General features: G+C 35.5%; 1 protein-coding gene across 2 annotated transcripts in view; it reads left to right on the top strand.

Moving 5' to 3' along the window:
- The window catches only part of EIF5B (eukaryotic translation initiation factor 5B), a 72,635-nt gene that overhangs the window by 31,555 nt on the left and 15,025 nt on the right, over nt 1-26,055 (top strand). For both annotated transcript variants that reach the window (XM_008576819.1, XM_008576818.1), the window contains exons 7-14: nt 5,283-5,381; nt 5,861-5,950; nt 8,012-8,086; nt 12,234-12,520; nt 19,165-19,272; nt 19,459-19,569; nt 22,057-22,124; nt 22,780-22,921. In XM_008576819.1, the coding sequence (XP_008575041.1) occupies nt 5,283-5,381; nt 5,861-5,950; nt 8,012-8,086; nt 12,234-12,520; nt 19,165-19,272; nt 19,459-19,569; nt 22,057-22,124; nt 22,780-22,921 (980 nt within the window). The remainder of the gene's footprint in view (nt 1-5,282; nt 5,382-5,860; nt 5,951-8,011; nt 8,087-12,233; nt 12,521-19,164; nt 19,273-19,458; nt 19,570-22,056; nt 22,125-22,779; nt 22,922-26,055) is intronic.

Genomic DNA, 26,055 nt, shown 5'->3' with positions numbered 1-26,055 from the left:
ACCGGGGACCGGCAACGGGATCGCAACCCTCAGTGTTGCCCCCGTACCGGACCGGGGACCGGCAACGGGATCGCAACCCTCGGTGTTGCTCCCGCACCTCGCTCAGCCAGTGAGTGGGAACCGGTCTGTATGTGGGATCCGAACCCTCGGGCGGGAGCGCCGCCGCGCTTCCCAAGCGGCGCACTATCCAGTGCGCCACCGGGCCGGCCCTTGTATTTCCTTTTAACTAGCTATCAAGTTGGCCATAGTTGAACAAAAGTATTATTATTAACTGCTTGGTAATTATAGTGAAAACTTCTGTTATACTTTGTATTTGTCTTTTATTGTTGGTATAACAAATTACCACAAATTTAGTGGCTTAAAGCAACACAAATTTATTATCTTACGTTTCTGTAGATCAAAAGTCTGACCTGGGTCTCAATGGGCTCGATTGGCAGGACTGCATTCTTTTCTGGAGTCTCTAGGGGAGAATTCATTCCTTTATCTTTTGCAGCTTCTAGAAGCCACCCATGTTCCTTGGCTCATGACTTCCTTCCTCCATCTTCAGAGCTGGCAATGTTGATCACTGTGACCACTCTTCCATAGTCACATCTTTCTCTGACTTCAGCCTCTACCTTAGGGAAAGGATTTTTGCTTTTAGGGAATCATATGATTAGGTTGGGCCCACCTGGATAACCCAGAATAATCTCCCTGTCTCAAGGTCTTAACCTTAGTCACATCTGCAATTTCCTTTTTGCCATATTAGGTAACATTCACATATTCTAGGAATTAGGACATGGACATCTTTGGTGGCGGGTACATTATTCTGCCTACCACACACTTTAAACATTTCATTTTATTTGTGAGTTTATTACAAATAAAATATTTTACTTGTGAGTGTTATGTTTTACTATCTCTTTCAAAGACCAAAATCTCTCATTAAATAGAGATCAGTTAGCACATTACTCGGAAATGTGCAGCAGGTTTCCTGATGCTGTTTGCCTGTAGGCCAAATGTCTTGCTTTATTTAGTCCTTAAATTTGAGTCCTTAAAGTTCGGGCAAACCATAGCTTATTAGTACTGGCTGGTTAGCTCAATTGGTTAAAAACTTGTGTTGATAACATGAAGGTCCAGGGTTCAATCCCTGTTACTGGCCAGCTGCCAAAAATAGTTAAGGAAAAAACTGATCATAATTATAATCAGGAAATATATAAATGGTGGCAAATTTTGCATTACTACTAAGGAAGTGTTTGGAATACAGGTGTTAAACTAGGACCTACTTTTGTCTTTTGTGTATTCCTGTGAGATTTCTAGAGGCACTTAACTCTGAAAAGAAAAGGACAGGTTAAAGAATTTACCTTCTCTCAACTGTGGCCTCATTTTGGCTTTTTTACTTTTGTGTTCTCCTTAATCATTTACAGTCCAAATTTTATGGAATATGAGGATAGTGGAGGTTTTGGTGGACTGTGGGGGATGGGGGGGATATGAGGAAGAGTTCCAGAATTTCCATCCTTTCAGCCATAACATTTTAAAATTATTTTGTTCACATTGAATTGACTTTGTTGAGTGAACATTTTTTATAACATTAGTGTGGTTCATCCATTCGGTTATTTCACTTTGGCCAGAGAAACCAGGAAAGGAGTCTCTGATGTCTGAAAAGTTTGAGGGGGACTCCCCTTTATTTTTATTCTTTTTCTCTTGCTGCTTTGGCCAAATGGCAGCCCCACTTGTGTGGAACTTCACAACAACCTTGGAGCATAAAACTGACAGAACTTCATCCTTTGGCCAGAGGAGCCAGAAAAAGGGGCTCCTGGGAACCAGAGTGTGTAGGGAAAATATAGAAAGGAGAGAGCTGGAGAAAGAGGGTCTTATAATTTTGTTTATGAAGTGACATAAGTGCCCGGCTCACCATAGAGCTGTGTGCTTGGAACAAATCCAAAGAAGCAAACAAAAAACCAGTGGGCTAAGCTTCCATCTTAAACTGAAAAAAATAGCAAAGTAAGCCGAAGGAAAGTAATAATAAAGTACAGAAAACAATGAAATAGAAAACAGAAAAATAACGGAGAATCATTGAAACCAAAAGCCAGTTCTTTGAAATGATTAATGAAATTGATTAACCTCTAGCTAGACTGACTGACAAGAGATAAGACACAAATTACACATGTCGAGAGTGAAAGGAGGGAGATATCATTAGATTCTACACGTATTAAGATGACGATAAGGCAATACTATGAACAACTTTATGCTCATGAATTTAGAAGTTTAGATGAAACAGTACCATTTCTTAAAAGATGCAAACTACCAAAACTCATAAAGTAACACATAATCTGAGTGGTCCTGTATATGTTTTTAAAGTATAGTCCTATAGCTTTTTAAATTTTATCTGAGTTAATTTCCCACCACAACAAAAAACCCCCAAGACCCTGTGCTTTCACTAAAGAATTTTAACATATTTAGGGAAGAAATAGTACCAGTTAAATATTGTCTTTCAGAACTACTCAACTCATTTTATGAAGATAACATTACCCTTATACAATATCAAGACAGGCAGTGCAAGAGAGGAAATATACAGACTAATATCCCTCATGAACATAGATGCAGAAATTCTCAACAGAATATAAGCAGTTTGATTCCAGCAATATATATGTATATTTATATATGTGTGTATTTACATATATTTATTATCAGGTATCACGACTAAGTAGGTTTTATCCTAGGAATGCAAGTTGGTTCGTTATGTGAAAATCAGTAAACGCATTTTACCATATTAACAGTCTAAAGAAAAATTGCATGATCATCTCAGTAGATGCAGGAAAATCATTTGGCAAAATTTATCATCCATAAATGATAAAAACTCACAATCTGGGAACAGAAGGGGAGCTTCCTTACCCTGAAATAAGATATCTACAAAAAAAATGTACAGCTATTATGCTTAATGGTGAAAGACTGAATGTTAAATCCTAACATTTTGAATAAGGCAAGGGATGTCTTCTCTGACCATGTTCATTCAGCATTTCACTGGAATGTCCTAGTTCTTGCAGCCAGGCCAAAAAAAAGCATACAGACTGGGAAGGAAGAAATAAAACTGTCTATTCACATATGACAGTTGTCTACATGGAAAATCACATGGAATTGTGCCATCCTCCTTCGACCACCCCTCAAAAAAACCCTAGAGCTAGGGAGATTAACAAGGTTGTAGATACAGTGGCAGTATGCAAATAGTTGTATCTCTGTATGCTAGCAATTAACAACTAAAAATCAAAAATTTTAAAACGGTGACATTTACAGTAGCAATCCCCCCAGAACAAAGAGAAAGTAAAATAATTATGAATCTATTTGTAGGACCTATATGCTGAAAACTATAAAACACTAATGAAAAAAATTAATGCAGACGTATATAAAATGGAAGATACCGTCTTCATGGATTATAAGGCTTAACATAGTTAGGATCATCAGTTCTCCCAAACTGATCTGTAGATTCAGTCAAATCTGTAGATCTAGAATCCTAATAAAAACCACACCATGATATTTTGTAGCTATCTATAAGCTATTCCTAAAATGTATATGAAAAGACCATGAAGTTAGAATGGCCAAAATATTTTTGAAAAAGAACAAACTTTGAAGATTTACAATACCTGATTTTAAGACTTACTATAAAGCTACAGCAATCAGTACAGCGTGGTACTGGGAAAGGGTAGACAGACCAATAGAACAGAATAGGGAGTCTATATACATTCAACTGACTTTTTTCCTATCAGAGATGAAAGGTAGTTCAATGGATAAAATACAGTTTTTGTAAGAAGTGATACCGGAATAATTGTGTATCTGTATGCAAAAAAACCCAACATACCTAGTCTTAATCCCCATTCATTATATGAAAATTAACTCAAAATGGGTCTTAGATTTAAGTATAAAATACACAGCTATAAAACTGAGAGGAAAACAGGAGAAAATCTTTGAGACATTGTTTTAGGCAAGGAGTGCTTAAGGTATAACTTTAAAAGTATAATCCATAAAAGGAAAAAATGGTTAATTTTGAGCAAGTTCAGTTCAAGACCTTTTCTCTGTTAAGGACACTATTATGAGAATTCAAAGACAATACCTCTAAATCACGGATATTGACAAAGGATTAATATCCAGAAGATATAAAAATCTCAAAATTCATCAAGAAGAACACAAACAACTCCATTTAAAAATGGGCAAAAGAGTTGAACAAATACTTTCACCAAGGAACTATAAACACATGAAAAGAATATTCAACATCATTATTCATTAGGGAAATTCAAATTAAGACCACAATGAGATAGCTCTACACATCTATTAGAATGCATATATCTAAAAATACAACAAAAAAGCCCTGTCTTTGGGCCGGCCTGGTGGCGCACTGCTACAGTGCGCTGCTTGGGAGCGCGGCGGCACTCCCGCCGAGGGTTCGGATCCCACATACAGACCGGTTCCCGCTCACTGGCTGAGCGAGGTGTGGGCGCAACACCGAGGGTTGCGATCCCGTTGCCGGACACGAAAAAAAAAAAAAAAAACCTGTCTTTACTAAATGTTGGCAAGGAAGAAGAACTCATACGTTACTGGTGGGAATGCAAAAGTGTAAAGCCATTTTGGAAAACAACTGGTGGTTTCTTACAAAACTTACTTTGTCTCACCATTTTTACAGTACATATTTACTTTGACCACTTACCCTCTGAAATATTTATTCTAGAGAAATGTTCACACAAAAACCTGTATGAAAATGTTTATACCAGCTTTATTCATAATTGCCCAAAACTGGAACAAACTCAAATGTCCTTCAGCTATTGAATGGATAAATAAACTGTGGTACATCCATACATAGGAATGCTGCTCAGCAATAAAAAGAAGTACTGCTATGTACAACAAAGAGGATGACTCTCAAAGCCGATGTCATTATAAGGACAAAAGCCAGTAAGATTCCATTTGTGTGACATTTTGGAGAAGATCTTTTGGGATAGAGAACCAAACAATGTTACCAGGGGCTAAAGATGTAAGGAGGGTTTGTCTGTATGGAACATCACAGGGTGGTAGAAGTTTTCAGCACCTTCATTGTGTTGGTGGTTACTTTATGCATTTGTCAAAACTCTTACTGTACACCAAAAAATGGGATTTTGCTGTATGTAAATTTAAAAATATACCTTCTAGGTTTTTCTGTGAATGTTCTTTTATATTTTAGGGTATGTATCTTTGAGTTGAATGGAATGTTATCTTTTTAAATAATATTTCTCAGGTGACATGCAATCAATATAAACCTGAAGTTTTACATTTTTATGTCTCAGGTGTTGAAGTGCCATCAAAAGACTCTTTGCCAAAGAAAAGGCCAATTTATGAAGATAAAAAGAAGAAAAAAGCACCACAGCAGCTAGAAAATAAGGAAGGTTTGTTTATAAAGTAGCCTCTGATTTAGAAACTCTTGTTTGCCTTTTTTCTACAACCTTCACAACAGAATGTCTTTTGAAAAGAAACCAACAAATCAGAAATCTTTATTGAAACTTATTTTCTGTACCTTGTTTCTTATTAATGTTATCATTCTTACTTGATTCAAGTAATAAGCTAATGGAAAAAGTTTTTTAGTTTGAAAAATCTGGGTCTTAACTCTGTGAGTAATTGTTAACTCTGAAAAGCAAAACTGTCATTCTTATTTTTTCTTGGTTTCCTTCTCAGCCTTCTGCGATTTTATATACCTTGAGCAGAAAGAGTAGTTTCCTGTAAATCATATGGCTGAATATTTAAATGTTTTCTAAACTTGTTGAAGAAATAGGTTTGCATTACTGATTTTTATTCAGTACTTAAAAGAGTATCTTAACAGAAATTATACACTGAAAAAATATTAACTTGGTTTCTGCTCTTTTTTTAGAGTCTGAACCAATGGAAATAATTGCTGCTATAGAAGCTGTGGAACAAGGAGTACCAGAAAAAGAAGAAACACCACCTCCCATTGAACCAGGCCAGTAGCATTTGTTGACTGATTGATTTCTGTTAAAAAGTATTGACATCATTAGTTGTTTTAGTTATCATGAAATAGTTTGAAGAAACCAAATAAATATCTGGCAGGATGACTTTCTTCATAGTTCTTTCTTTTCTCCAAACCATTTATTATTATTATTTTTTTGTCCTTTTTTGTGACCGGTAAGGGGATCGCAACCCTTGGCTTGGTGTCGCCCGCACCGTGCTCAGGCAGTGAGCGCACCATCCATCCCTATATAGGATCCAAACCCGCGGCGGGAGCGCTGCTGCTCTCCCAGCACCGCACTCTCCCAAGTGAGCCATGGGGTCGGCCCAAACCATTTATTTTTATTTGCACTTTGGAAAAGTATCCAAGTGATACTTGAATCAATTTTGTTCTTTTCAGTAGTGTCAGTAAAATGATTTGTAAAGAGGATGGAAGGTTTTGGATTTTCTGTTTTTATTTATGGGTCAGAAATCTCAAATAAGACTCAAAGTTCTTTAGTAAATACTTTGGAAACAAATTGGAAGCATTTTCAATTACGTTTTTTTAAGAATCATAAAAATTGGCATTTTAAAACCTTCTTTAGAGGTCAGCTTCTATTTACTAGATCAGTAAGAGAATTAAACTTATTCAGAGAGAGAGAAAGAGAAGAGAGCATGTGTGTGTGTGTGTGTGTGTGTGTGTGTGTGTTGAGGGGTTAGAGGAAATCTCTGGATTTTTTTTTAAGTTCAACACTGTACTAATAACTCATGGGATTAGATATTGATGGAATAGCCAGGGGCTAGCTAAACGTATGTTTGGTATTCAAGAGAATCCCTAGTGTTTAAAGATAGGATCAGGAGTGGGAACAACCTTAGAGAATATCAAAACTGACTCAAACTGGTGAATGATGTTATTGATAGTTTCTTTCTTCTTTTATCCCCTCCTGTTCTAAGTGAGTAGGATATTTTCACCTGGGTAAACTCCAGCTTAGCATTGATATGATAAAATTAGAAATTCAGGTTGATATACTTAATAGCAGTCTGCTATTTTAGATCATATTTGTAGCACCAAAAAGAATTGCTAATTTGGAAGGATGTTTGGGTACATGTTTCTGAGTCTTCTTTCCTCCTCAAGATGACTTATCTAGATTTGTTGATAAATAATAATAATTATTACAGCGTGTCCCACCTTCATCTTCCCTTCATCTAAAAATAGTTTTGCCTGGCTGGATTTCATTATTGTTTAGGAGAATATTAAGTCTTTTTTTCCCTCAAAACGTATTGATTATACATATTTATGGGGTACAGAGTTATATTTCAGTACATGTACACAATGTGAGATAATCAAATCAGGGTAATTAGCATATTCATCATTGCAAAACTCCCTTATTCTAAAAGTTCAACTTATTGATTTATTTAGCTCCCACATATGAGCGAGAACATGCAGTGTTTCTCTTTCTGTGCCTGGCTTATTTCGCTTAACATAATTTTCTCCTGTCTTTAATATTCAAACAATATTCAGAATTTTAGCTTCCTGGCTATTTGGGGTTTATAAGCAACAGCATTCAGTTCTTATTTTGAACTGGACTGGTGGTCCAGTACCTTCAGGTTTTTACCTTCACCTTTGGAATTTAAGTAGTTTTTGGATGTGTCTGTAAAGGTTGAAGCAAAATAAGTGATAAATTCTATATATAAAGTATGAATTGAAAAACAAAAAAGAAGATATGTATGAAATTTCATTTGTCCTCAAGAACTAAGTGTATTCATATACCCTTTTCAATATCTAAAAGATATCAGTGTCTAGATTCCTAATATTTTAATTATCTCATATGAAATCTGGGTTAAGTTTAATCTGGTACGTTGAAAGTAATAGGAAATGGTGAAGCATTTAGTAATAGTAAATTAGAACATGCTAGCTATATTGAAAAGATAGTTCCACAGATAATGAAGTTGCATATGTGGTTTTTTGGCATAATTAAAACATTTCTTTTTTATGTCAGAGCATAATTTCTCACTTTTTTCTGAAAGCAGCCTCATATTTATATTTTTTGTCTTAAATGAAAACTTTTATTTCCAGAAGAAGAAGAAGAAACTGAGGATGCTGGATTGGATGATTGGGAAGCTATGGCCAGTGATGAGGAAAGAGAAAAAGGTAAATGGCTGAAAATACACATTGATAAATCCAGTAGTTATCAGTGGCTATTAGAGATGTATATATTTAAATGAATAGTTGGTCTCCTGATTATGAAAGGCATATGAACATTTCTGGGGATAAGGACCAGTCTTGTTCTCTCCATTGCCATGGTTCCTAAATTTTTACTCTTGGATCTTTTATTTTATGAATGAATGTTTCTTCAGAAGGTCATTTATAAGATAACAGCCTCGGGTTTAGAGCACATTTTTCAGAATGATAATGTTATAAATAGAGTTGTTATTAAAGCTAGCCTACAAAAAGTCCCGTTAATTTAAAATGTAATGAAGAGATAAACAAAACAGTGTAGTTCCTAATCACTGTGAATAAAATGTAAGCATTTTTCTTTGTCAGTATTTTTTGTCCTTTATTACGAAAATCTGTAGTTTCTTTGGGTTTAATTTCCTTTTATTTTCTTGTTTTTGAGAATGATGTTTGGCTCTTTGATTTATAAGTTCCGCCCTGCCCCATCCTTGTTTTTAAAGACATCAATTTTTCTTTAAGCATTACTTTAGCCAAATTTCACAAGTTCTAATACGTTGATATTTTCTAACTTCCATTGTGATATATTAACTTTTGCTTATGATTTGTTTAGTGTATTTCATAATTTACAAAAGTGAGAATTTTCTAATTATCTTTTTGTTACCTCATTGTGATCAGATAATATACGTGACTCGATCCTTTGAAATATGTTGAGTCTTGCTTTACAGCCTAGCATAATGGTCATTTATTGTAGAGTGTTCCATATGTGACTAGAAGGAGTTCATATTCTGCAATAGTTGGGTTCCTTATTTTCTATATTTGGGTCAAGTTTGCTGATCATTTTGTTCAAGTGTTTTATATATTTTTTCTTGGTGTGCTTTTTCTTTCTGTTACTGAGACCAGTGTGTTAAAATCTCCCACTATAATTGTTGATTGTCTGTTTCTCCCCAAGTTCTGTTAATTTTTGCCTTATATATTTTGATGCTATGTTGTTAGGTGAATGCAGTCTTACATCTTTCTGATGAATTGACTCTTGTATTTGATACAGATTTTTTTATTTCTCGCAATGCCTTTTGGCTTCAAAATCTACTTTCTCTAATATTCATATTGCTACACCAATTTTGGTTTACATGATCTTTTTCTGTCTTTATTACTCTTACTGTGTCTTCAGAGAGCATTATCTTAGTCCATTTGTGCTATTATAACAAAATACTACAAACTAGGTAATTTATAAAGAGCAGAAATTTATTTCTTACAGTTGGGCTGGGAAGTCCAAGATCAAAGTGCCTGTAGTGGCATCCGAGGAGTGCTGGTCTCTGCTTCCAAGATGGTGCCTTGTTGCTGCATCTTCCAGAGGGGAGAAATGCCATGTCCTCACGTGGCAGAAGTGAGGGAAGGGCAAGAAGGGCAACCCTCTCGGAATCCTCCTTTATAAGGGTATTAATCCATTCACGATGGCAAAGCCCTCATAACTTAATAACTTCCCAAAAGGCCCTGATCTCTTAGTACCACCCTAATGGGGATTAAATTTCAACATAAATTCTGGAGGGGATACTACATTTAAATCACAGCAAGCCATTTGGTTGAGATTTTTTAAATCCAGTTTTGTCAGTCTTATATCTTATTTAGAGTACTTAGCCCATTACATTTAACATTTGATGTAATTAATAAAGTATATTTGTTTTATTTATTTATTTTTAAAAGACGATCGGTAAGGGGATCTTAACCCTTGACTTGGTGTTGTCAGCACCACGCTCACCCAGTGAGCCAACTGGCCATCCCTATACGGGATCCGAACTCATGGCCTTGGTGTTATCAGCACCATACTCTCCCGAGTGAGCCACGGGCTGGCTCAGTATATTGGTTTTAAATTGTTCATCTTACTAAGTTCTTTTATTCTGCCTTTTTTCTCTGATTTCCAACCAGCCATTGCATTATTGTATATTTTTTATTCAGTTTTTTTCTCTTTGCATAAGCTTGGAAGTTGTGTACTTTTCTAATTTTTTTAAATGGTTATTTACTGTAAGAGATGCACTTTTGAACTAACAATATCTAATGTTATTCTCTAGACAATGCAAGAACTTCAGAATACTTGAATAAGTTTTACTCACCTCAATTTATATTTTATTGCTCTCTTTCCATTATCTGTTTTAAACTTCTTTTTAGCTTATTACTCTTATTTTATACAGTCAGTATTTAGTTAAATTTACCCATGTCCTCAGCATTTTGTTGTGCTATATTTCTTCCTGCATCTTTGATCTTCCATTTGTATTTCTTTCTTTCTTTCTTTTAGAATTTCATCCAATGTGGATCTGTTAGTGAGGTATTTCATTTTTGCTTTTATAAGAGTATCTTCACTTCATCTTCATTTTTTAGGATATATTTACTGAGTGAGGAATTCTTGTTTGAAGTTTTATTTAACATTTTGAAGTTATTATTCTCTTGTCTTGGCTTTTATTTCTATTGAGAAGTCAGGTATGAGCTTAAATTTTTCATGTGTCTTTGGTTTTTATCATGATGTTCACAGGGTATGTTTCCTTTTATTTATTCTACCTGTAGGGTTTTATTTATGTATGGTTTTATGTTTTTACCAGTTTTGTGATGTTATGAGCCATTATGTCCCTCAAGGTTTCAATTATACCTTCTTACTGTATCATTGTTTCCTTTCCGTTCCTCTTTTCTGTATTTCTTCCTGTTGATTCTCTGTAGTTCATTCTGGATTGTTTCTCCTGGCTGTCTTCTAGATCATCAATTTTCTCCTGAGCTATTTCTACTCTGTTGTTAAGCTCATCTCTTGAGTTCTTAATTTCATCTCTTGTGTTTTCTAGTTTTATAATTTCCATTTAATTTTTTTTAGTTTTTATTTACCTTCAAAAATTTTCAATCTTGTCTTTTGCTCCCTGAATGCTAGAAGCATAGTCATTTAAAATTTTGTTTTCATAACTTTATATGTTGGTTTTCCTTATATAAATTGTTACCTCATGTGGACTGTTATTTTTATATATTGTGCTGGATATTTTACCTTCAAAACTGTAGAAATAATTTGAGGTCAATTGCACGTTTCTCTTGGTCCTGGGGTTCTCAGGAGGCAGGACTACACATAGCCTCTGCCAGGAGTCCCCCAGGGAGCAGGGCCACATATAGCCCTGCCAAGAGAGTGCAGCGAGGTGAGTTGCTCAGGGCACACCTTGAGCTAGGGGCTGCCGCCTAGGGAGGTGGGCAACCAGAAACCAGACACAAAGTTCTGGGACTTAGTGCATGCACTAAGCAACTTTATTGTCTACAGGCATGTATTATATATGTTTTAGCCATCTTTGAGCCCCTCCTGTACCTCCACATCTGCTAGGCAACTCAATAGGAAGTCTGTGGTTTGTGGTTAAGCCTTGCAAATTCTTGCTGGCCCAGTCTTTTTGCATTTCTGCTGACACAGTCTAAGTCCTGGAGAGCAAGAGTGCCTCCATCTTTAATATGTGTTCTCCTTCATTTTCCTCCAGTCAAGGGTAATGTTATCTTGTCTCCAGAGTAATTTATATTATTTCCACCAGGAATCTGAGTGAACCAGCAATATGGAATCATCTTATTCTAGATTTAGAATTGAGAGGATCTGAAAGTGATCTGCCAGTAATTGAGAGGTCCTGTTTATTTCTTATTCATCCTTACTCCTGGTAGTACAGTTCTTAAGTATTTTACCACACGGTAAGGGGGTAACCCAATGTATGTCCTCCCCTCATCCACCCTCCCATTCTTGGTAGATCTGGACTCCAGATGCCTGGCCTCATAGCACTGAGGCAACTTAGCCTTCCAGCTGTCTCTTGCAGAATCAGCAAATGACCCAAAGGGGAAGCAATACTAAACATTGTACTCACCTCCCTGAGATTCCTTTCTCACTTGGATTCTGGCTTAGTAATGCTTTTCTTTTTCATAAGCTTCAGTGTGGATTACTGCCTTAAGTTTTTACTGTTAAATGATTATTTTCATAGTAGGATATAGATAAATACTTTGCATTTGTGATGCATGAAAACACAGTTAATGCCTGTATTATTCACCCTTACTTTAAGGTCTCTGTTATATTGATATAAATCTATAATGTTAACTTTATTTTAAAATCTGTTTGCTTTCCTGATAGAAGGAAACAAAGTTCATATAGAAGTAAAAGAAAACCCTGAAGAAGAGGAGGAAGAGGAAGAAGAGGAGGAGGAAGAAGAAGAGAGTGAAGAGGAAGAAGAAGAGGAAGGAGAAAGTGAAGGCAGTGAAGGTGATGAGGAAGATGAAAAGGTGTCAGATGAGAAGGATTCAGGGAAAACATTAGATAAAAAGCCAAGTAAAGAAATGAGCTCAGACTCTGAATATGACTCTGATGACGATCGCACTAAAGAAGAAAGGGTTTATGACAAAGCAAAACGGAGGATTGAGGTATCTATTTTTTCCTTTCTCTTTACTCTTCCTTCCCACTCCTTCTTTACAACTAAAGGTTTTGAGTAGCACTTTAAAAAATATATTCTTTTTTTTTTTTCCTTTTTGTCTTTTTTACTGACCGGTAACGGGATCGCAACCCTCGGTGTCGCGCCCGCACCGGGGACCGGCAATGGGACCGCAACCCTTGGTGTTGTGCCCACCCCGCGCTCAGCCAGTGAGCGGGAACCGGTCTCCACATGGGATCCGAACCCTCAGTGGGAGCGCCGCCGCGCTCCCAACCGGCGCACTCTCCAGTGCGCCACCGGGCCAGCCCCTAAAAATATATTCTTAAGAGTAGTAACTTGCCCAGTTTTTGTATTGTTGAAACATAATAGGTCTTTGACACTGGTCTAAACCAAAGACCTCCCTTCCTTACCTAAGTCAGAATGGTGACTACCTCATCATTTTTTTCTCATTTCCTCCAAATTTTAATGTGCTCTTTCAGTGATGGTTTATAGGTATGCACACATATTCTGAGCATATGCCCTCTAGTTATAAACATCAGTCATATTTTTGCCTCACATATTTAGGTTAGTCAGTAGGGGGCATCTGATCCCTTCAGTTATTTAAGTCTGGCAGGTTGGAAAGGCTTCTATTTGTAAAGTTCACATACCTAGACTTTCAGAGAAAGTTTTCTTTAATTCTGTCAGCTTAGTGTAAATAATACATTAAAACTACTTTAGTTTGCTTGCGAATACTAAACTATTTTAAAGCTAAAAAACTATTTTAGCTTTCGTTTTCATCATCTTTTCATGTATAATTAATTTTTCAATTTTTGTTCTAATACCTATATATCAGCATTTGCTTTTTCCTTCTGTAAAGTCTAGATAGGGATAAGTTGTCTGACTTTCTTAAGGACTTATGAGGGTCTGTCTAAATTAGGGTTTCTCAACCCCAGAACTGTTGACATTTTGGGGCCAGATGATTCTCAGTTGTGGGGGACTGTCTTCTTGATTGTAGGATGCTGAGCCACATCCGAGGCCTCTACCCACTAGATGCCAGTAGCATTCTCTTCCCTTCCCCGTTTTGCCTCTGTCTCTTCCCACAGCACTTACTCAAACCAACTCGCTTCCTCTGTACTCATGTTTGAAAAAGTGGTGAAATATTTATACTGTGTTTGCTAATTTAAAAACAAACAATGGGCCGGCCCGGTGGCGCACTGGAGAGTGCGCCGCTTGGGAGTGTGGCGGCGCTCCCGCCGAGGGTTCGGATCCCATGTGGGGACCGGTTCCCGCTCACTGGCTGAGTGTGGTGCGGGCGCGGCACCGGGGGTTGCGATCCCGTTGCCGGTCCCCGGTGCGGGCGCGGCACCGAGGGTTGCGATCCTGTTGCCGGTCAGTAAAAAAGACAAAAAAAAAAAAGTGAAAACAAACAAAATGATTATAAGGCAGAAAGTATAAGTTCCCACATTATCCCACTCCCGAGATTTGTTAGTAGTTCTATGCATGAGCTTCAGGTTTTTAAAAACAAAGTTAGATAATAGATTTTTTAGATAATCTATTTTTATTTTATGTAATGCTTGCTGTGGACCTCTTAGCTATAAACAGTTTTGTTGAGGTATGATTTATGCACCATAAGATTTACGCATTTTAAGTATACATTTCAGTGAAGTTTACGTTTACAGAGTTGTGCAGCCATCACGACAACCCTACTTTGGAATATTACCATTGCTCACAAGAGAGATTCCTTGTGCCAATTTGTGGTCATTCACTATTCCCAGCCCTAGACTACTTCTAATCTCCTTTGTCTTTATAGATTTGTCTATTCTGGAAACTTCATATAAATGCAGTTGTTTAATATGTGGTCTTTTGTGTTTAGCTTCTTTCACTTAGACTGTTTTTGAAGTTCATTTATGTCATAGCATGTATCAGTACTTTGTTACTTTTTATTAGCAAATAGTGTTTAATTGGATGAATACACCACATTCTGTTATCCATTCACCAGTTAAAGGACATTTGATTTGTTTCCACTTTTTGGCTATTATGCATAGTTCTACTGTATGAACCTTTGCATGAACATATGTTTTCATTTCTTTGGAATGTCTTCCTAGGAGTGAAATTGCTGAGTCCTATGTTAAGTTTGTGTTTAACTTTTTCAGAAACTGTTATACTATTTTCCAAAGTGGCTGCACAATTATAGATTCCCACCAGTTGAGAGTTCCAGTTTCTCTACATCCTCACTAACTCTTCTTGTTGTCTGCTGTTTCAGAGATCTAACTTTGGTTTCATTGCATTTTCTGTTTTCTCTTTATTTTTATTCTGATAAAACTTATTTTATCCCCTAGCATATGGTCTTTTCTGGAGAATGTTTCTTGTGCACTTAGGAAGAATTGTATATTCTGCTGTCAGTGGGCCCAGTGTTTAGTTAGGTTAATTTGATTAATGGTGTTGTCCAAATTTTCTGTATACTTGCTCATTTTCTGTCTAGTTTTGCTATGCATTACCAAAATCCCCAGATTATGTTATTGAATTATATATTTCTTACTTCAGTGCTGTCAGTTTTTTCTTCATTATTTTGGAGCTCAGTTAAGTATGTTCATTCTTGTTATATCTTCTGAGAATATAAATCTGTCTGTCTTGTCTCTAATAACATTGTCTTGTCATTGCCTACCTTAGCTGTCTTGTTCCACAAACCTCCCTGTTAAATTTGTGGCTGATCTTCCAGATTATATCTTGCCCCACTGATATTAAGATCTTAGTCTAGTTGTGATTTTGGTTTGCTGATGAGATCATTGCTGTTTTGTTTTTAATTATTTTAAAATTAAAAATTTTTTTTTCGTTATGAATATTCATGAGATGCAAACCTGATTGTCACCACTTGTGCCTAAGATGTGTTTTTTTTTCGTTATGAATATTCATGAGATGCAAACCTGATTGTCACCACTTGTGCCTAAGATGTGATGGCAAGATCCATACTGGCAGCATGCCCATTACTACAAATTGTGATGATACCCCATGTCCTCCCCAACTGTCCCTGACCTCCCCCACATTCCCCCTTTCCCCATTCCACTTTGTATCCCTAGGTATGCTTTCTCCCTCTGTAAGTCCAACACACCACTGTGGTCTTTCCTTCCTTCTTTCTCTCTTAGCTCCCTCTTATGAGTGAGTACATGTGATATTTATCCCTCTGTGCTTTGCTTATTTCACTCAATATAAGTTTCTCCAGGCTCATCCATGTTGTTGCAAATGGGAGAATTTCATTCTTTTTTATGGCAGAGTAGTATTTCATGGTGTATATGTACCACATTTTCCTTATCTAATCGTCCATTGATGGACATTTAGGTTGGCTCCATATCTTGCCTACTGTAAACAGAGCTGGGATGAACATGGGAGTGCGGGTATCCCTTTGACATGATGGTTTCCATTCCTTTGGGTACATACCCAGCAGTGGAGTTGCTGGATCATATGGAGGATCAACCTGTTTGAGAAACCTCCATACCAAAAATCAGTTGCATTTATATTCTCCAGTAATGAGCTAACAGAAAGAGAAATCAAGAAAGTAAGCCCATTTACAAGAGTCATGAAAAAAATAAAATACCTAGGAATCAGTTTAACCAAGGAGGTGAAAGATCTCTACAATGAGAACTAGAAACTGCTACTGAAAGAAATTAAAGAAGACACAAAAAGATGGAAAGACATTCCATGCTCTTGGACTTAAAGAATTAACATTGTGAAAATGTCTATACTACTCTTCACAGAAATGGAAAAAACTATCTTAACATTAATATGGAACATCAGAAGACCCTGAATAACCAAAGCAATCCTGAGCAAAAAAAAAAATAAAGCCAGAGGCATAACACTACCTGACCCCAAATTATACTACAAAGCTATAGTAACCAAAACAGCATGGTACTGGCATAAAAATAGACACTCAGACCACTGCAGCAGAATAGAGAACCCAGAAGTCATCTCTCAGGCTTACAGCCGTCTGAAATTTGACAAAGGCAACAAAAACCTACATTGAGGAAAAGATTGCCTCTTCCATAAGTGGTGCTGGGAAAATTGGATATCCATACATGGAAGAATGAAACTAGGGATGCATCTCTCACCATATACTAAAAGCAACTCAAAATTGATTAAAGACTTAAGTATAAGACCTGAAACTGTAAAATTACTGAGGGAAAATGTAGGTAAAACACTTCAGGAACTAGGTCTGGGCACAGACTTTATGAACATGAGCCCAAAAGCACAGGCAAGAAAAGAAAGAATAAGTGGGACTGTATCAAACTGAAAAGCTTCTGCACAGCAAAGGAGACAATCAACAGAATGAAACAACAACCTATAGAGTGGGAGGAAATTTTTGCTAACTGTGCATCTGACAAGGGGTTAATATCCATAATATACAAGGAACTCAAGCAATTACACAGTAAAAAACCCCAAATAAACCAATTAAAAAATGGGCAAAGGAGCTGAATAGACATTTTTCCAAAGAAGACATACAGATGGCCAACAGGTACATGAAAAAATGCTCAACATCACTTGTCGTCAGGGAAATATGAATTAAAACCACATTGAGATATCACCTCACCCCAGTTAGACTGGCTGTTATCAAAAAGATGAAGAATAACAAATGCTGGTGAGGGTGTGGAGAGAAGGGAACACTGCTGTTGACAGTGCCCTTGGTTGTGAAATTCCCTGTCCCTCTCTCCAATACCACTTCTGTCCCATGGAGCTGTGGAAGCAGGAGGAGCATGGTGGAGCTGCCCCATAGTAACTCCGTAGGTTTCCTTTGCCTATACTGAGGGCTGGGAGATTTTGTTGGATTAAATGTTTCTCAGTTTGATGTATGCCTTTGGCCAGTTTCTAGAGTCTTTAAGGTTTTTTTTGTTTTGTTTTGTTTTTACTATTTTGTCCAGGGTTATAATTTCCTTTTGGGGAAAGGATTTGCTGAGATCCTCCTCCTGTCATTCAAGAAGTTCTGCCTCAACATGTTTAATAGCTACATTTTATATTCAGTTTTATAGAAGGATTCTGATTTAACTTTGTATTATTCTCATTGGGCTGCCATAACAAAATGCCACAGACTGGGTGGCTTAAACAACAGAAATTTATATTCTCACAATTCTTGAGGCTAGAAGTTCAAGATAAATGTGCCATCAGGGTTCGTTTCTGGTGAGGGCTGTCTTCCTGGCTTGCAGAAGTCCACCTTCTTGCTGTGTCTTCACATGGCCTTCTGGGTATGTGAAGAGAGAGATCGAATCTATTGATCTCTGTTTGTTCCTTTTCTTATAAGGACACCAGTCCTATCGGATTAGGTCCTTTCCCTTATGACCTTAATTATCTCCTTACAGGCCCTGTCTCCAGATGCACATTGGAGGTTAGGACTTCAGTTTATAAATTTGGGGGAAATGCAGTGCAGTCCATAACAAACTTTATGGATCCAAAACCTTGGTACATCTTAGAATTTTCTGAAATTCACTGCTGCTCCTAGGTCAGAATCTCCATTGTGGATAGAGGTTTCTACCTAGATGATTTTTACACACCAGAAAGGTGTCAGCCGTGGGGTTTGGGAAACTCTCATTAAAAAATCCACAACTAGAAAACATTAAGTGCTTATAAAGTATTGTAAAAAATACTGCACTGAACAAACACTTTTGTACTCACACATATTTATACACTTGTCCTTTCATTGCTTCAGTATACTTAGAGGTAGAATTCCTCAATCAACGTTTGTTCCTCATTGTCCTCCAGAAATTTTAACCAAGTGTGAGAGAGAAGGACTATTTTCAACCATATTAAATCTTACTAAAGTCATGATGTTCAAATTTGAGTTGTACATACTGTGAGGCTGCTGTGTACTGCTATTTGCTATTAAATAACTTCTACCTTGTGCTCATCACTTGCATGTCACTCTTGACATTCCAAAAAGTTTTTTCATTCCAGTTGCAAAGAAGAATTGTCCCAGTATGTATTTTTTTTTGGTCCTCGGGATGCTGAAGTATGTAGGTAAATGCTACAAAGAAACACATTGGTTCAAGGAGACACTTTCTCACAGTTACTAGTGTCCATGGGAGTGGTAGTGCCTTGGGATGGCAGGAAATGTCATTGGACTTATTAAAGCTGAGGCTTAAATAAATACTCTTCTCATTGAGAGGTTTTATAGCATTCGTACATTGGACAAAAGTGTGAAATAAATTGCTTTCAAAAATCTTTATTTTCTTAGGTTTTAGTGAATTTTTAAAAAATCCAACAGTTCACGTCTTTTTATGTAAACCCCCACATAAATTAGGGGTTGTACTATATAGTCAGTGTGATGGAAAACTCAATTCTTTTTCTGTATTTAATTATAGTTCATTAAGTTAGCTGTGTACAACAGTGTTCAGAAAGTTTGAGGCAACACATTACACCGTTCCTATTTACATCTAGCAGTGCTACTCTGAAATCTATCTGAAACAGATTTCTCCTTATCCAAAGGTGCTGGTATGGGAATTAGATTGTAAAGTTCACATTGTAAAATACAATTATGTGTAGTCAAATCAACAAAGAACTTGGATGTAGGTTGTGGCATTCACTTGTCAAGGAAAAATAATTTAAAAATAAAGGTAATGATGGTTTGAAATAAAATTTAATTTTGTGATTTTTTTTTTTTCCTTTCATTTCCAGAAACGGCGACTTGAACATAGTAAAAATGTAAATACAGAAAAGCTAAGAGCCCCTGTTATCTGTGTACTTGGACATGTGGACACAGGGAAGACCAAAATTCTAGATAAAGTAAGAAGATATAATATGTGTTGATTTAACTTTTAAAACGAGCGAGGCTTATAAAAAAGGCATTAAAAACCCATAGCACATACAGGCAATTCTGTTTACAATAAATAAGTTGCTAATTTCTTACTGCTTTTGCTTCTATCATTTTCCATATCGAAGTACCAATCTGAATTTGCTGTCTTCTCACAGCTCCGTCACACACATGTACAGGATGGTGAAGCAGGTGGTATCACGCAGCAAATTGGGGCCACCAATGTTCCCCTGGAAGCTATTAATGAACAGACTAAGATGATTAAAAATGTAAGTACATTGTATTTCATATGTGTTAATCTGTAACAGAAATTAAGATGTAAATTATTTCAAACAGAGGAGCAGAGACTAGTATGACCTATGTGCTCCCATTCAGAATTAACATATGTACTATTTTGTCTTATTTTTCCTCAGATCTTTCTTTTTAAGAAATAAAACATTATATAATTGTAGGAGCCCTCACATTCCATTTGTTTCCCTCTCTGTCCAAGAGGCAACCACTGTGCTAAAGTTAGTCATTCCCCTCTGTGTTTTAACACTTACCATAGATCCACTTTTAAACATTCTGTTCCCTCACCCATCTTTTTTTGTTTCAAATTGGTTATCTTTTCTTTATATCCTATATTTTCTCTGCTTGTTTGGGGATATTCAGTTTATTTATATTAAGTGTAACAGAATAAGAAAAAATGTAGGGTTTAATCAATCATTATAAGGCATACACCCTTTAAGTGTTACCTTGTTAGGAGATAGAACCCTGCCAGTTACCTCAGAAGCCCATCAGATGTCCCTTCCCAATCAAAACCCTCTTCTTGACCCACAGGTAACTTCTAAGCTGATGTCTACCTTTTAAAGTATTTGGGGTTGCAAAATGTTGATGTTTAATCCCATCATCCAGCTTCCTTTATTTAATGGGTTCTGTACAGAAACTTTACTTAATCTACTATTTGATTACTCACTGATAGTGTAGATAAGAAAGCCAAAATTAATGCTTGATTCTTTACCTTTACTTACCAGCTTTTAAATGAGATTGACCAATTGGATTTTGTTTTGTATCATTTAGAAATTATGGATTTAAACTTATTTACTGCATTTCAATTCTTTTCAGTTATCATCGTGCTGAGATAGTCTCATCTTTGCCCAGTTGTCAGCTCCTGAGTCTTTTTGATTTCTAGTAGTACTAGTTTTTTGTTGCATCCATGCCGTCTGGTATTGCAGGGTACTCCAGGCTCATCTGAGATAGAAACTGCCCCAGACGTGGAACTGAGTCTTATAATATAGAATTCCTAAGTTCCACTATCACAGAGGGTGAGAATGTATATTTGGAACTAGAAAGCAGTAAATTGGAAAACAAACAGTATTTATTATTACATGCTAGTGTGTCCCTTTATTCCTTATTTAGTCTTGCTTCTGCATGTAAAAAGAGTCTGTGAGCTTTGCTTTTCAGTTTTTGTTTTGTTTGTTTGAGATTAAGTTTTATGAAAGCTCATTTTCTAGTAGATTTCTAAGTAAGGAATTATGGGAATAATATTCTATGAGTTTTTGAATACTAAAGAGTTATTTTGTGCCCTTCATACTGGAAAGTTGGATGGTCACATTTCTTAAGTATGTGGTCCTTTTGTATCTTGGTGTTGGTTGTTCTGGGTCAGTTTTCCAGTTATGTGGTGTTCTATTTTATTTTTGGACAGTTTTCTTGAATTACAGCTTTTCACATTTATAATTTAAAATTTATCTCATTGTATTTTAAATAGTATTTCCATGTGTTAGTCGTTGGAGGATTCATAACAGCCTATTCCACCAGAATTGCCAGAACTTAAAATCTTGTGTTATTAAAAAGCAAGATTATTGTTAGGCCTGTATTATTAAAGTTCTCAGGATAACCTTTATATGACAATGGTAATTATTTCTTGTTTTTATTCAAGACACTGAAGTAGAAATAATTATGGTGCTCAGTGAATTGTAAAAAGCCTGTATTATTAAAGTTCTCAGGATAACCTTTATATGACAGTGGTAATTATTTCTTGTTTTTATTCAAGACACTGAAGTAGAAATAATTATGGTGCTCAGTGAGTGTTGATTTAAGACCACCAGAATGCAGATTTGAAGCATTTTACATTTGAATCATTTTGATATAGATTAGGAGATAAAATTTTGAAAAATCACTGGAAGATTAGCAGAATATATAGATACGCATAATAAAAGTTGTTCGTGTGAGAGATTTGTTGGTCAGTGCTACTTTTTAGGTTAAAAGGGAATATCCAAGTGAGGTTGGTTGTGATGTTGTTTCTGTTTGTTAATGTGCTTTTGTCCAGAAAATACTGTTTATGACATTATTTGAATAAAAGCAGGGTATATATTTATTCTTTAACATTTTTGATCAATGTGGAAATGTTCTTTAAAACGTACTTTGGGATATTTTTGTGAGTTTAGTATGCTTTAAAATTAGAGTGGATAAATTTTCCAAATACTGAAAATACTTACATGTCAACTTTTTATAGGTAAGCTAAGATAACTGCTCTGTCACTTATATCATCACTTAATTATTTGCTCAAATGTAGACTACACCACAGTTTTACGACCTTAAGAAAGGGCATATTTTCTCATTTTATTTTTTTCTGCAAAACTCTTTTTGATATTAATGAAAATATTAACTGTCATGCTTTGCTGCTTGACTTCCTAATTGTTTTAAAACTGTTCATTTGGAAAAGGGAGTGGTGATAAATTTTCAAGTTTTCATGGTATTTTTTCCCATGTTTCTAGTTTGATAGAGAGAATGTTCGGATTCCAGGAATGCTGATTATTGATACTCCTGGGCATGAGTCTTTCAGGTAAGACCAATTTGAGTCTTTTGTCATCAAGCAAACTGCTTGAAAATCATTATGTCTGAAAGTTCAGTGGAGTTATTAACCTTTGGGTAGTAACTTGGTCCCTGTAACTATCAAGCCTCCTCTGTGCCTCATTGATTTAGTAATGCTTTATTTGGATACTTGTTTTTTTTAAATAGAGGGAAGTCTTTTCTGTTTTGAAAAAGCACCTCCTTAATGTGGCATTCAGAGCAAATCCTAATATGAGGGTATCTCAAACAGTTCATGGAAATATTCATATTATCTTGCAATTTTATTTTTCCATGAACTTTTTGAAGTACCCTCATATGTGCCTGGGCTCTATCTCCTCTGAAACCCATTGCAGGTAGAATATTACACTGTTGTCTCTTGGCCATATTTTTTAACACAAAAAACCTGGTCAGTAAAATTGGCAAAATATTAGAGTAACTTCTGGAACTAATTGATTTCCAACTTATATCAATTCAGTTTGTCAGATGAGCATTTGGCAAGTTAAGGACTAATAGCGCTTGAGTAATTTAATGCATATACTTTCTTTTGTTCTTTTTGTTTAGGTTTTACAAAGAATTAAAAATTTAAGTTTAAGAAAAGTATTAATTTCAAGATTTTCTATTTATACCTCTTTTCCTCTTTTTAACAGTAATCTGAGAAACAGAGGAAGCTCTCTCTGTGATATTGCCATTTTAGTTGTTGATATTATGCATGGTTTGGAGCCCCAGACAATTGAATCTATCAACCTTCTCAAATCTAAAAAATGTCCCTTCATTGTTGCACTCAATAAGGTAAGTGCTCCTTCTGAAAAATATAACTGAGAAAATGTGCTAATTAATTTTTTGTGATTAAAAAAATAGTATAGCTTATAAGAAAATGTACTCTATGCTAAGTATACAGTTTGATGTGCTTTAACACATTTATATATGCATACAGCCACTACGTTCAGAGTATAGGCCATATCCATATTCCTAGAAAGTTTTCTTATGCTCCTTTTCAGTCCTCTCTAATCCCAGACAAACACTGATCTTCTTTCTGACACTATAGACTAGTTTTGCCTGTTTTATAATTTCATTAAATGGAATAATAAAGTGTGTAATCTTTTGAGTCTGGCACTTATTGGTTACTCATATTATTATAGCTTTATTCATGTTGTTGCACGTATCATGGGTTGTTCCTTTTCTTGCTGAGTAACATTCCATTATCTGAATAATGCCACACTTTATTCATCCATTTACCTTTTGAAGGACATTTGTATTGATTCCATTTTGAGGTTATTTATAATAAAGTGGCTATGAACATATCTATTCAAGTCTTTGTGTAGACATTTGCTTTTGTTTCCTTTGAGTAAATACTTAGGAATAGAATTGCTGCATCATATGGTATGTGTGTGCTTAACTTTATGAGAAACTACCAAATTTTTCCAGCGATTATATTATTTTACATTTTTACCAGCATTGTGTAAGATTCAATTTCTGCACATCCTTGAACACTTGCTCTACCTTTAGCATTCTAATAGGAGTGTAGTGCTAAATTATTGGTTTAATTTTCATTTCCACAGTGACTAATGGCGTTGAGCATTTTTTCATGCACTTGTGTTCATAGAGATAGCAGTATCTCTATTTCTTTGAAGAGTCTGTTCACAGTCCTCTACTCTTTATAAGATTGTTTGTTGTCTTATTATTGAGTTTTAAGAGTTCTTTATATACTTCCAAAGTAATTCCTTTGTCAGTGATATGTATTGTGGATACATTCTTATAGTCTAGGACTTGGTTTCTCGTTTTCTTTCTTTTTTTTGGCAGCCAGCAAGTATGGTTTACATTTTTTCTATATGAATATCCAGTGATGAAAAACCCTTTGTTGAAAAGATTATACTTTTTCTTATAGAATTACTTTGGAATCTATCAAAAATTAATCAACCATATGTGAGTGTACTTCAAAAAGTTTTTGGAAAAGTAGAATTAAAACATAATACGAACCCTTCCATGAACTTTTTGAAGACCCCTTGTATGTCTGTTTCTAGAATTTATCTTATGTTCCATTGAACTATGCCACTACTATGCTATATTGATTATTGTAGCTTCATAGTAAAATCTTGAAAATGGTAGTAGTAAGTCTTTCAACTTTGTTTTTGTTCCTCAAAATTGTTTTGGCTATTTTAGGTCCTTGAATTTCAATATAAAGTTCAGAATCAGCATGTTAGTTTTTACAGAAAGGCTTCTGGGATTTTTATTGGGATTGCATTTAATTTGTAGATACATTTTGAGAGAATTGACATTTTAGCAATATTGAGTCTTCTGATTAATGAACATGGTATCTCTCTACATTTACTTAGATATTGTTTACTTTCTGTTGGCAATATTTTATAGTTTTATTGTCCACAGTTTGTCCCTATTTTTCTACAATTATCCCTAAGTATTTAATGGTTTTGATGCTATTGTATTTAAAATTTTTAAATGCATTTTAAAAATTTAAGTTTCCAACTGTGTGTCACTTTGATGTAGAAAGACAGTTAACTTTTATGTATTTACTTTGTGTCTTGTGGACCTTGTTCAAATTCACTGATTAGGCCTAGTAGATTCTTTTTTACATACAGGTTGAGTATCCCTAATGTGGAAATTTGAAATGCTGCAGATTCCAAAATTTTCTGAGTTCCAACATGACGCTCAAAGGAAATGGTCATTGGAGCATTTCCTCCTCTATTTTCCAATGAGGGATGCTTAACCTGTATATATTCAGCAGATATTCCAAAATCTGAAAAAATCTAAAATCTGAAACACTTCTGGTCCCAAGTATTTCAGGTAAGGGATACTCAGCCCGTAATGTGGAATTTTCTGTGTACATGTTTATGTTACCCACATACAAATAACAGTATTTTTTTCTTTATCTTTATGCTTTGTATATCTTTTTTTTTCTTCCTTATTGCACTAATTAGACCTTCTAGAACAATGCTGAATAGAAGTGATAACAGTAGATATCCTTGCCTTGTTCCTGATTTTAGGGAGAAAGTGCTCAGTCTTTCAGTCTTTTACCATTAAGTATGATTTCAGATATAGGTTTTTTTGTAAACGCACTTTAAGTTGAGGACATTTCCTTCTATTCCTAGGTTGCTTAGAGTATTCGGTGGGATTTTTGGTTGGTTGGTTGTTTTTAAATCAAGAATGGTTGTTGATTTTGTCAGATTATTTTTCTGCATATATTGAGATTCCAATGTGGCTTTTCTCCTTCATTTTGTTAAAAACATAAATTACTCTTGACTTTTTTTTTCTAAGTGATAAACCAACCTTGCATTACTGGAGTAAACCACTCTTGGTCATCATGTATTATCCTTTTGGCATATTGATAGGTTTGATTTTGCTAGTATGACAGTACTTCAGAAAGCTTTTTGAAATATTCATATCTTTTAATTGTAAACCACTCTTGGTCATCATGTATTATCCTTTTGGCATATTGATAGATTTGATTTTGCTAGTATGACAGTACTTCAGAAAGCTTTTTGAAATATTCATATCTTTTAATTCCATTTTCCATGAACTTTTCAAAGTACCCTCACGCAGTTGACCCTTGAACAACATGGAGGTTATGGACACTCACCCCCTGTGCAGTTAAAAAATTTGCATGCAACTTTTTACTCCCCAAAACTTGACTACTAGTGGCCTACTTTTGACCAAATAAGCCTTGCCAATACCATGAACAGTCAATTACTACTTATTTTGTATGTTGTATGTATTATATAATGTATTCTTAACAATGGAGTAAGCTAGAGAGGAGAGGATGTTATTGGGAAAATAAGGAAGAGAGGATACATTTGCAGTTCTTTTTGTTGTTGTTTATTAATATTACTTTTTTTTTTTTTTTTTACATTCAATGATGTTGCGAAGCAGTGGGGAGGGAGGGGGAGAGGGGAAAGGGGAAGGAAATGGGA

Source organism: Galeopterus variegatus, unplaced genomic scaffold, assembly GCF_000696425.1.
Source record: "Galeopterus variegatus unplaced genomic scaffold, G_variegatus-3.0.2 Scaffold1410, whole genome shotgun sequence".
Taxonomy (NCBI): Eukaryota; Metazoa; Chordata; class Mammalia; order Dermoptera; family Cynocephalidae; genus Galeopterus; species Galeopterus variegatus.
Note: the sequence above shows the minus strand (reverse complement) of the source record. Positions and strands in the feature narration are given on the sequence as shown.